General features: G+C 37.5%; 2 protein-coding genes across 2 annotated transcripts in view; one reads left to right on the forward strand and one right to left on the reverse strand.

Moving 5' to 3' along the window:
• Positions 1-5465: 5465 nt before the first annotated feature.
• LOC137650905 (piggyBac transposable element-derived protein 3-like) lies at positions 5466-11972 on the reverse strand. Its single transcript, XM_068384051.1, has 2 exons — positions 11892-11972; positions 5466-6011 (listed from the first exon to the last, which is right to left on the reverse strand). Exons 1-2 carry the CDS (start codon positions 11970-11972, stop codon positions 5466-5468), a joined length of 627 nt encoding a protein of 208 aa, XP_068240152.1.
• A 67-nt stretch (positions 11973-12039) lies between these two features.
• Positions 12040-13658, forward strand: part of LOC137650906 (uncharacterized) — an 11196-nt gene continuing 9577 nt past the window's right edge. Inside the window, exon 1 of the mRNA XM_068384052.1 lies at positions 12040-12232. Within this exon, the coding sequence (XP_068240153.1) occupies positions 12040-12232 (193 nt within the window). The remainder of the gene's footprint in view (positions 12233-13658) is intronic.

Here is a 13658-nt window from a genome sequence, read left to right on the forward strand (position 1 = left end):
TGCTGTACAGAAATCCCTTAATTGTGGTCAGGAAGTTCGTATGATTGGCCTTGATTTTAGTGCTGCCTTTGACCGTGTTAATCATGAGGCCCTTGTTTTCAAACTCAACCAGTTGGGAGTGGGTGGGTCGTTTCTTAGCATTATTATTGTTTTTTTTTAAATAATAGATCTCAAAGAGTTGTTGATGGGCACCATAGTGAGTATAGGAATGTGATATTCGGTGTTCCACAGGGTAGTGTTCTTGGCCCATTATTTTTCATACTATATACACTTGACATATGGTTTGGCTTAGAAAACAAGCTTGTTGCAAATGCAGATGATGCTACTCTTTTTGCATCAATTCCATCCCCTGAATGTAGATCTGGGGTTGGTGAATCCCTTAATAGAGATTTAGCTAAAATTATTGCATGGTGCAAATTAATGGGTATGAAGTTGAATCCTAATAAAACTCAAAGTATGATTGTAAGTAGGTCAAGGATGGTGGCTCCTCAACATCCGGATCGCAGTATTGATAATGTTTCTTTAAATTTGTATGACTCTTTTAAAATTTTAGGTGTGACAGCAAATTTACTTTTGAGAAACACATTAGGTCTCTGTTTTCTTCAATTTCACAAAAAATTGGCTTATTGAGAGAGTCTTACAATATTTTAGGTGATCAATCTATTCTAAAGAAGTGTTTTAATTCTTTCATTCTACCTTTTTTTGAGTATGGTTCTCCTGTCTGGTGTTCAGCTGCTGATTCTCATCTTAATTTGTTGGACAGAAACTTATGGTCTATTAAATTTTTTATTCCTGATCTAGACATTAATCTTTGGCACCGCCGTTCAATTAGTTCATTATGCATGCTGCATAAGATTTTTCATAACTCTGACCATCCTTTACATTCAGATCTCCCTGGACAATTCTATCATGTTCGTAATATTAGGCAAGCAGTTAATTCTAATAGCCAGGCCTTCTCCATCATGAGGCTCAATACTACATAGTATTCTAGAAGTTTTATTCCAGCTGTTACCAAGTTGTGGAATGATCTTCCTAATCGGGTAGTTGAATCAGTAGAACTTCAAAAGTTCAAAGTTGGAGCAAAGGTTTTCATGTTGACCAGGCTGACATGAGTCTTTTTATAGTTTATATATGACATATATGTTTTTAACGTTGTTAATAGTTTATATAGGACATATCTGTTTTGACGTTTTTACTAATTTAGGAATTATTTATTGTTAATTTATTCTCATCATTTATCTATTTCCTTATTTCCTTTCCTCACTGGGCTATTTTTTCCTTATTGGAGCCCTTGGGCTTATAGCATCTTGCTTTTCCAACTCGGGTTGTGGCTTGGCTAGTAATAATAATAATAATAATAATAATAATAATAATAATAATAATAATAATAATAATAATAATTCAGGATACATCTGCCAATCTATGAGTGAAGTGCGAATTCAAATCAGAATTGGACAAAATACGAAGATTTTTCCTGTACTCAAACAGTCATTCTAGCGTTGATGAGTCTGTCAACGTCACTCCGTTAATTGATTTATACGGCCAGGTGCATAATGTAACAGTAAAACGAATAAAGTAATATGATTTTATTCGCAATATACGAAAGAAATAATGACGAAATGGAATACTTATGAAAATAATTTCAGTTTCGAATGCCAAGTTGAAAGATACGGTTTACGCGCTGCCAAGAAGAAGAAGAAGAAGAAAAAAACATGATTGTCTTCATATCCATGACCCTGATAAACCGCCCTCTTTATAAAAGCAGAAAGCCAGATAAAGATGTTTTCCACTTTCTAGATATGGAAATAACGATACTATCAATAAAAATATCACGGGGTAAATTAACTAGTTCTTCCTTTGAAATGTAGAGTTTGATTTCCCTTATTGATCATTGGTAGGAGAAACGAAAAGATATTCTGCCGTGATTCATCCTTACATAATCATATATGATTGTAATCCACCTTTGTCTTCTGGCTGTAACTAATAACGTTAGATAGCCTTAATCAAGTTCTTGTCAGTATAGTCTTTCATTATGTTAATAAAACTGAGACAGGTCTCAGTTTTAGTTGTACTGTCAAGTGTTCTGTCACTGGGATTTTTGTTGTCAATGGTATTGCAAGTCGAAACCAGTCTATTTACAAATTAAGTTAAATGCATAATTACATCAGCTTTTTCAATGTTTTAAATCTTATATATATATATATATATATATATATATATATATATATATATATATATATATATATATATATATATATACACACACACACATATATATATATATATATATATATATATATATATATGTATATATATATATATATATATATATATATATATATATATATATATATATATATACACACACACACACACACACACATATATATATATATATATATATATATATATATATATATATATATATGCGTGGTAAAAGGATTTGTGTATCGTCATGATCAACAAGGTTGTACTAGTCAGACCCACCCATTCTAGGTTGGTTTGATGCAAGCAATTAGACTAGTCTCTCATCATCACCAATCCGCAGTAGCGAGCGAGGAAATGAAATTGGTAAGACCCCATGTATATATATATATATATATATATATATATATATATATATATATATATATATATATATATATATATATATATGTATATATATATATAAAATCATCCTCATCCTCATCTCCTATGCCTATTGACGCAAAGGGCCTCAGTTAGATTTCGCCAGTCGTCTCTATCTTGAGCTTGAGATTTTAATTCAATACTTTTCCATTTCTCATCTCCTACTTCACGCTTCATAGTACTCCACCATGTAGGGCTAGGTTTTCCAACTCTTCTATTTCCTTGTGGAGCCCAGAAGAACGTTTGGTGAATCAATGACCTTATCCACATATGGCACTCGAGTAATCTCTCTTATAGTTTCGTTTCTATTCCTGTCTTACCATTTAACTCCCAATATCCTTCTAAGTGCTTTGTTCTAGAATCTACTAAATCTATTGGAGATTATTTCATTGTCACACCATAACTTATGTCCATACAGTAACACCGATCTCACTAAAATAATATAGTCTGATTTTTATATGTAATTTCAGGCGATTTGATTTCCAAATTTTACTTAACCTAGACATTGTCTGATTTGCTTTTACAATCTTTTACTAAACTCTTATTCCAAAGAACCTTTATTGGAGATTAAAGTTCTTAAATACGTCAATGATTCCACCTTAATAATCCTTTCTCCTTCCAATGATATTTCATCTTCCATTGCATAATCCGTTTCCATAATCTCTGTCTTTTTTCTATTTATCTTGAGCCCCACCTCCTGGGATTTTTCATGCATTCCGGTAACCAAGCATCGCAAGTCCTTTGGTGTTCTGCTAACATGGACAGCATCATCAGCATACTCTAGGTCTGCTAAAATCCTTTCACCAATCCGGTCCAATCCTTCACTACCATCTCTAATTGTTCTACGCATTACAAAATCCATGAGGTGAATAGATAACATAGGTGACAACACATTCCCTTGGAGTACTATGCTGTTCACTGGAAATTCATTTGATAAGACTCCATTAACATTAACTTTGCACTTGCTATGCTCATGAACAAACTTAAAGAATTTACATATATAAGAGGAATTCCATGATAACTTAGTACTCTTCACAAAATTAGTCCACAAATGCCATCAAAAGAGGATTTCTGTATTCTGCGCATTGCTGTACTACATGTCTCAAAATGAAAATTTGGTCAGTGCAACTTCTAACTTTTCTAAATCCTGCTTGTTCATCTCTCAGCTTTTCATCAATCTTTCTCTCCGGTCTCTATAGAATAAGCATAATATATATTTTCATACATGACGTAACTGTTATACCCCTGTAATTATTGCAATCAGTCAGGTGTCTCTTCTTTTTTTATTATTATTATTATTTTTTTTTTTTTTTGCTATTTTCACTCCATTCATCAGGTTTTGCCTCTTCATGCCACATTCTATAAAATAATCTTGTAAGTAGTCTGGGCATCAATTCATTTTCGGCCAGTATCATCTCGGCAGTTATTCCATCGTATCCCAATTGTTCCAATTGTCTCGTTTTTTTTAGGTTAGCTTCGACTTCAAACACACTGAATTCATTCATGGACACATCAAGGTCTTCATCAGCTCCAGGTATATCAATCAAATTATTCCCTTCATATCTCCTATTCATAACCTCACGAAAGTTTTCCATCCAACGTCTTTCTTCGTCTTCTGTTGTTATAACAGAGCCATCTCTCCTTTTGATGGGTATATGCTTCTTCTTCTTTGCCCAAGTCGAGATTTAATTAATAATTCTATGAGCATTTCGTACACCATAGCCAATTCCTGAATTCATAGCTTTGACAACCTCATCTGCTATACTGTCTAAATATTCTCTCCAGTCATTCCTGGATTTTCTTTTGACCTCACTGTCAATACTGGAATATTTAGCATGCTCAATCTTGTAATTTTCATTACTTCCTCGAAAACTTTCAACAATCAATTTCTGTCTTTGTCTCCCATTGTATCCCAAGTATCATTTGATATCCATGGCTTTTTCCTTGTTACTGCGTGACCCAAGAATTCAGTATGAACTGACTGATATATGTTCTTAACCCATATATGCCCAGAAAAGATGAAGGTTCTAGAAATTAATTGATTTTCAGATATGATATAGGTTATGATGTTTCCATGCCATATATCAATGTTTAAGGAAGTTTTCTCAACTATTTTTCAATCTATTGCAAAAAAATTACTGTTGCGCAAACGCATCACCGGGCACACCATGCCTGTCCAATGTTGCGTATACTTTCAAAGATGTCGTGGTAGATTTCATTTATATTTCAAGGAAACATAAAATATTCATTTATGAATAGAAATGGACATTGTGAATTACATGTATATTATTTGAATACAAAATTTAAAGCAAAATAAATGACAATTCAATTCAACAAAATAAAAAAGGAAACTTTCTTCATTCAGCAATGTAAATTTTCATCAACAAAGAAAGAAACAAACAAGCCTATTTTTATTGGGTAGGATATGCAACAGAACATTTCAAATGCAATGGAACATTGCACTTTCTGCAAATAAAAATTGTTTGGCTATGACAGTGTTTGCACCTTCTTCTACATTTAGGATCCCTTTCGATGATGTCATGGCTTATCTTATCAAAACGTTTCTCGGTATTCAGGGTGCTCATGCATAGTGACCTTAGTTTTCCAGGGGGTTTTGGTGGTTTTCCAAACTTTTTCAACCAACATTGAACAACTGCTCTAGTAAATGTAAGCAAATCATCATCATACCCACCTTTCCGAGCAAAAAGCCAGGTGTTGTTCATTGAGACATTGATTAGAAAACAAAGTATGGGAAAATACCATTTTTTACCTCTAATTGCAATGCGATAATGACAAATATTTTCATCTGTTCTGTCAACACCACCCATGTTCTGGTTCTATGTGTCAATCATACGAGGGCAACCTATAGATACTTTCTTTTTTTCCCTTGTCGAGTATCGCTCAACTTTTTTCATGGGAAACGTTCCATGCTCATTGGAACCAATGCTGACTACTCTATTATCATTCCATCTGACAACTAGAATTTGAGAATCTCTATCTAAGAAGCGCTCTTCACTACCTCTTGGCAACTTTTCAAACGTCTTGTTGATAGTCAGTGGAAATTTTTCTACTCTATTGGCTCTTAGGGTACCTGTGGCACCATGACCTCTTCTTTTGATCTCTAAGAGTTTTATTGAGGTGAAGAAGTAATCGAAATAAAGAGAAAATCTTATTCCCGGATATTCAGCTTGAAGTGTGTCAAGAATGTTTAGAATAACTTTTCCTCCTAAACCATATTCACTTGCATACACATTTGGATTATTTCCTTCGTATTTTCCTTGGTAAAGGTCAAGAGTAAAGGCATAACCCAAAGGAGTGCAAGCTGCCCATGCTTTATAACCCCATCGTATGGGCTTTCCACGGATGAACTGATTTGTTGGTGTCTTCCAAAGTATGGAATCATAGACTCATTTATAGATATAGTGGATAACCCAAAGACTTTACCATAGGAAAGATAGTTTTTATTTAGAATGTGTGTGTAAGTGTGCGCGCGTGTGTGCGTATGTATGTGTGTGTATATTTATGGTGATCCTTAGGCAAACATGATAATAAAACGCTTTTAAACGCAATATAATTGGGAAAATATATGTGGAATATTGAATATCATTGAGACATGGGATGCCCAGTGTTGCGTGAACGCATCACAATAAAAAGTAGATTTTCGGAACGTATTTTCAATATCAAAATACATGCTAAAACACAAATTTTAGAAATGCGCTAATAAAGGAACAATCTGTTAATATGGGCATAATCTTATTTATCTATAAGTAGGTTGCATTTCTCATATACCCCCATTATTTCTCGAAGACATGGTAGACAAAAATTACACTGAATTTTAAATCACTGTACTGCACTTGTTATACAGTTTGATTCAGCAGTTCACTGTACATCCGTCTGTTAAACTCTCTCTCTATCAACTGATGACAACAGAAAGATTGAACCGGTAAGCCTATGGCTTGCAAATTGAAACTTGTAAACACAACTTTAGTGTTGCGCAAACGCATCGCTGGGCATATATGGGTTAATATCACACCATTCTTCATTAATCGTCTATTCTTCGTCTCTTAAAGTCTCTAAGATTGCAAATCGATTCCTACATTCAATTGCTAATATTTCTCTGTGCTCTTCTGAAAGCTTAGTTGTATCAAATCTAGGTATTCTATACATCTTTCTGTTTGGTGCTTTCAGTTTTCTTTTAAGTGTGGCAATGGGGAGCGGGTGATCACTACCAGTATCTGCACCTCTATAGCTTTTTACATTTCTCAGAGTCCTCCTTACCTCTTTATTAATGGAAAAATTATCTCTGATTTTTTTAATTACTGCATGGTGAAGTCCATGTATACTTGTGGATGTTCATGTGTTGAAAAAGAGTACCTCCAATGACAAGATTATTTGTTGAACAGAAATTTATGAAATGTGCTCCATTTCCATTTGCAACTGCCAGGACCATCAACACCCATCACATTCTCTATATCTTGATTATTTCTTCCAACTTTAGTATTGAAGTCGCCAATGACAATTTTCATATCTCTCTCAGGGATCTCATTTATTACCCTCTTCAGTTCTTCATAGTATCCGTCTTTCCTTTCTTCAAGGGAATCATTTGTTAGGGCATATCAAACTATAACTCTCATATTGCACTGCTTTGATTTGAAATTGGCTCGTAACAATCTACTATTTTTAACTCTCCAGTCAGTTAATGCCTTTCTACTCTTGGTGTAATCATCATTCCTACCCCTTCTCTTCCAACTCCATCTGATCTTCCTGAGTGGATATATATATTGCATTGGTCTAAAGTTTCCTTACCAATCCCCTTGCAACATGCTTCACTAAGGTTCAAGATATCCAAACTATATTTCATAAATTCACTCTCCACTTGCTGTAACTACCCAACCTGATACATGGTTCTAACATTCCAATTACCAATTTTCAATTTTTCTTTAGTATCTATAAACCGGGAGATTCTTAGCACCCCGCTACGCCCAGGACTGGAGGCCATTTAGTCATCTACTCTTTCCATGACTGACTAAATTCCTAGATGATTCATTGGCTAGATACATCAAAAGGTAGCAAGCTTTGTGTGATGCGCAGTGCCTGTCTAACTGCTAAAGTTTCGAGAGAAACAAAAGCTTTCTCATAGTTTGTAAATGCCATATACAGTGGTTTGTCATTATTGATTTTTCCCTTAGCTGGCTAATTACATGGATATGGTCGTTTGTTGAATGCCCACTAATAAAGCCTGTCTGGGCTTTTCAGTTGATTAAATTCTAGCTGTGTTTCCATTCGGCCTAATATGATCTTTGTGAAAATTTTATATATATTACGGAAATTTTTCATGACTTTTGTGTCTCCATTTTTGTGAATTAGTTTATTAATGAAGTTTTTGCAAGTTTTATGTATAGAGCATGCTTGCAGACATTTTGTGTAAAGTTCAGCAATTTGGACTACTGTAAAATCTACATCTATTATTGAATTTTACTGCATTTCTTTCATACACGCTCATATATTGTAACGATATTGCTTTTTTTATCGCTTCCTCTCCCCTGCACTGATAATATAAAACTATTTAAGCTTGCTATTGCAAGTCTTATACGATTTGAATTTGTGTCATTCTTGTTCGAAACTATGTGTGTAAAAACTCATTGTCTTGTTGAATAAACTCATTTGGATTCACTACACCTCTTTGTTAGAACCTAACAGCTACGTTGCCACATTGGTAACCACCGGAGTGACTACTCCACACTGCCTTTTTTACACACCCATTCACCCTACCCTTGTTACAAACCTGACCCTTTGCCAGCAGAAAAGCGTTCTCCTGGTTCTAGTGTGCTGAAGCTTGGTTTTGCATCAAGGGCGTGACTTGCTCAAGCAGCGTTCAAGCACAAAGCAGACTATTCCCTTGCAGTGATCCCCGAGAACACGTTCCTGGAAATCCCCAATTGGCTTTGCGACCAAGGGGACGCATAAATAGAGTATGAAGCCCTCAAAAATTATCTCGTGGAATAGTACTCGCCATCAACAGCCACCTGCATAGCCAAGCTTTTTTAACTCTCTCACCAGCCGTAGGGGGATCAAAAGGCTTTGTTCGGCCTCAGGAAAATGGCCCATATCGCTCCCTTGCAGCCTGCCAGAGACGACTCTCCTCAGGAAGTGCACCTGCTTTGTGCTCTTTGGGTAAAACACCTACCCGAATTTGATATCTTGCCCATGAAAGACCAAAGTTCACACTCTTATGGACAGCCACTTCACTACCTTCAAGACTTCAATCAACAGCTCCAATCCTGACGAAGAGGACAACTACTCAACACCGACAGGGGGCGACATGAATGCGGTAAAACAGAGAAGCCAGCCTTGTGAAATGACGGAGCAGCGATAAAACTGCCCACCACCGCCCAAAGCTCATGCCCGGACAAACGACCTCTCCAGGCACTTACTAATGCCCATCAGGTGCAGTTATGCTACTACCTATCCAGATTCAGGGCTGCTGGTAAGAAATATGCAGTAGATTTTCAGTTGCCAAAAAACATGTAAGTACGCCATCTTTTATGGCGATGTCCTCCCATATCACTATTCTTTTCTTTTTACATGATGCAAGTACAGGTGTGCGGTTTTTTGTAGACACTGGTGCCTACCAGTCCCTTCTACCAAACTCACTCTCTAAGATATGGAGTATTTATTCCAAGCCTACTGACTTCTGCCTCTTAACTGTCAATGGATCTGAGATCTCCACCCACGGATACGAGACACTCACATTATTGTTTGGGAGTCCAAAATACCAATGGAAATTCCTCGTTGCAGACGTGATATTGCCACTATTCGGTACAGATTTCTTCGCACATTTTACCTCCGGGTTAATGTGGGGCATCGACGATTAGTCAACGCTGTCTGGTCCCCGGTCGATACCTTTTCAACCCGCCCCCTCCGACCTCTCACTCCACATCAGCGTACCCACGGATACCTACACTCGCCTCGTCATGTCATATCGAGAAGCCTTTCATCCTGATCTTTGCCAAACCCCCAGGGCTCCCACCAAGTACAATATTCAATATATCACCATATCAATACATCAGGCCCCCCATTGTTATTATTATTATTATTATTATTATTATTATTATTATTATTTGCAGAGCTACAACCCTAGTTGGGTAAGCAGACTACTATAAGCCCAAGGGCTCAAAGAGTGAAAATAGCCCAGTGAAGAAAGGAAATAAGGAAACAGCAAGAGAAGTAATTAACAATTAAAATGAAATATTTTAAGAACGGTAACAACTTTAGAAAAACTTTTAAAAACAAGAGGGAGAAAAATAAGATAGAATAGTGTGCCCAAGTGTACCTACAAGAAAGAGAGCTCTACCCCAAGACAGTGAAAGACCATGGTGCAGAGGCTAGGGCACTATCCAAGCTCAGAGAACAATGGTTTGATTTTTGAATATCGTTCTACTAGAAGAGCTGCTTACTACAGCTAAAGAGTATCTTCTACCCTTACCAAGAGGTAAGTAGCCACTGAAAAATTACATTGCAGTAGTGAAACCCTTGAGCGAGGAAGAATTGTTTGGTAATCTCAGTGTTGTCAGGTGTATGAGGATAGAGTAGAATATGTAAAGAATAGGCCAGACTATACTGTGTATGTTTAGGCAAAAAGAAAATAAGCCATAACTAGAAAGAATCCAATTTAGTACTCTTTGGCCAGTCAAGGGACCCAATAACTCTCTAGCTGTAGTATCTCAACGGGTGGCTAGTACTCTGGCTCCGGATCAATAGGCAGACGCTAAACTATAGGTCTCAAGCTCATGGTCATCTCCTTGACTCTGACCCTGACCCTGCTCCTTTGTGGGGATTACAGGCGTCTGAACATGCAGACAGAACTGTATCACTATGCTCTCCCAAACATTGCTGCCATTACCTACTACTTGCACAATACAAAGGTTTTCTTCACACTCGACCTCTTGTTGGGATATTATCAGGTACACATGAACCCAGGAGACATCTGAAAAGACCGCCATCACCACCTCCTTCGATAAATACACGTTCAATTACTCCTGTTTTGGCCTTCGCAATGCTGGTGCCACTTTTCAGTGCCTCATGGATGGCAACTTGGGGGACCTCCCCTCCTGCATATGTTACATGGACGACATACTTGTGTTCTCTTCCCCCAAAGATGAGCCCCTCTGTCACTTAAGCATTGGTTTCGACTGCATGCAACAAAATGGCCTTGTAATCCTTTATGACAACTGTACCTTTGGCACTCACGAAGTATCTTTCTTAGGGCACTGCATCACTCCTGAAAGAGTCTACCCCCTCCCTGACAACATAGCAACCATTCAGAACTCTCCCACGTCCTTGACTGTCAAAGCACTATAAGAATTCTTGGGCATGATGAACTATTATCACTGGTTTTTGCCAATCATTGCCGCCACACTTTCCCCCTCTATGCCTCCCTCAAGGGCAAGTCAAAAGACCTGAAGTGTGGTCACCTTTAGGAAGCAGCCTTCTACAATGCAAATAATGCCCTATTAACTGCTGCTACTCTCACCTTTCCCATGCCACATGACCGTCTCCATTGATGCCAGTGATGTCGCTCTTGGTGCAGTAGCAGGTGGTCCATGGCTCTTCCCGTCCATTGGCCTTTTTCACCAGAAAACTGTCTAATATGGAATCTGGCTACTCTATCTTCGACTGCGAATTGTTGGTGGTGCATTTTACTGTACGTCACTTTCATCACTTCTTTGATGGTGAGCCCCTCGTCATTCACTCAGACCACATGCTTCTGGTGCATGTTTTCACTTAACAGCCTGACGCTTGGTTCATCTGTCAACGTCGACACCTCTCCGCCAGGGCTGAGTACAACTACACCCTTCAACAAGTCTCTGGGAAAATTAATCCTGTTGTCGAATGCCTGTAAAGAAACACATTGGCTGCCATTCACCTGGGATTGGATTAGAACGGCTTGGGAAAAGCCCAACAAAACGATCTAGAGTACCAAGCATTAAGGATCTTACACATCCCTCTGTTGGGAAGATGTCGCCCTCAACGACTCAATGCCACCATCCTCTGTGACATCATTACTGGTAGGCCGCGATCGTAGATACCTGCCTCCATGCGCTGACAGGTGTTTAATTTCATCCATGGCCTCTCGCATCCTTCTTGCCTATCTACTGCACAGCTACTGAAGACAAAGTTCAGTTGGCATGGAATTACTAGAATGCTAAGGATTTGATCTGTGTCTCTACTTTATGTCAAGCTTCAAACGTATATTGACATACGGATTCAGAAGTGGCCACCTTTCCTAAACCTCCGCATTGTTTTGCCAACATTCCCATCGACGAATTAGGTATCTTACCCATATCGAAAGGACACCATTACATGTTTACCGTCATTCACTATTCCACTCGTTGTCCTGAAGCCATCCCCATGCAAACTGCAACGTCGACTTTATGTACATCCGACTTACTCTCATGGTGGATAGTGAGATTTTATATCCCTGAGCATATTATTCATGACAGGGGTACCACTTTCACCTCTCAATTGTGGACTTCATCAGCGAATCTTCTGGGCATGACCCTACATCAGACAACTGCTTACAACCCTGTAGCCAATGGAATAGGTAAGTGTTTTCATTGCACCCCAAAGCAACTTTGATTTCCCGATTCAATTATTTTTACTAGTTTACTCAGCTTCCCCGGGTTTTCTTGGTAACTAAGGACCACTCTTAAAGACCCCCTAGATATCTCAGCAACTAAAATGGTGTATGGCAATCTGTTGGTCGTCCCTGCCGAATATTTTCCGTCTCCAACCTTCTCTGACAAGCCCCAGCACCTACATCACGTTGTGAGAAAATTTACTCCATAATGCCAGACTTACAAGCCCCCAGCAAAGTAACACATACCGACAGATTTGCAAAAGATAATGCACATGTTCCTGTGCAGCGACACTAGCAAGCCACTGTTAGAACCCCTTTACACGGGCCCTTTCCTCGTGATCCATCGCATACCAAAGGCTTTATTAATTAATATTCTTGGCAATGAAGACTGGGTCTCCATTGATCACCTTAAACCTGCATATCTCCTCGCTCTTCTCAAGAGCAAGGTGCCCTATTTGACATATGTCTTTTATCTGGGAGAGCCATGTACTGCACGTGTTTCATACACGTTCTTACACTGTACGGGTATTTGTTTTTTTATCTCTCGCTCCCCCCCCCCCCCCCCGCCTGATAATATAAACCTCTTTAAGTTTTCTATCTGAAGTCTTCTACTAATTGCATTTTTGTGTCATGCCTGCTTGCAGCTATGTGTAAATAAGCTTGTTGTCTGATTGAATAAAGTCAGTTGCTTTCACTTCGCCTCTCTGTTAGAACCTAACAGTTACGTTGCCATAAAATCAATTTTTTAGGATATCTTCAGCTGTTTTGTCTCTTTTCATGTCTTTTACTGCTTTCTTTACTTCTCCTACTGCTACATTTGGTACCGGCTTAGGTGTTTCACTATTTCTATTAGCAAAATTATTTCTATATCACTATTGTATAGCATTGTATAGAAATCCTCTGCAATTTTTATCACCCTATCAAGTTTGTTGATAATGTTTTCATTTTCATTTTTTAAAACAGATATTTGTTGGCACTATGTTCGAAGACATTTTTTTTTCATCCCTTTGGATGATTTTTTATTTTCATTAACGGTTCCTCAATTCTTAACTGATTGTTTTTACAAATGTCTTACATTTTTAATTTGTTTATTGTTTTGGATAGTTCTGCTAATTCTATTTCATCTCTCTTGGAATATATTCTCATTCAATCCTTTCTTTATTTTTTTGTTTTTCATCTTTTCTGATACCTTTCCTTGATTTTGTTTAGGAACTTTTGTACATATCTCTTGTGCTGATTCCATTACAAATTTTATTAAATTACTATTCATTTCTTCTTTACTTGCTTACATTTCATCATGTAGATCGGAGTACTTTTTCGGCATCACTAAACTAAACTAATCAGCTTTTTCTCTTAACACAGTAGTGTTTATTTTCTTTTTCTTGAAATT

The sequence above is a fragment of the Palaemon carinicauda genome, chromosome 12 (assembly GCF_036898095.1).
Source record: "Palaemon carinicauda isolate YSFRI2023 chromosome 12, ASM3689809v2, whole genome shotgun sequence".
Classification (NCBI taxonomy): Eukaryota; Metazoa; Arthropoda; class Malacostraca; order Decapoda; family Palaemonidae; genus Palaemon; species Palaemon carinicauda.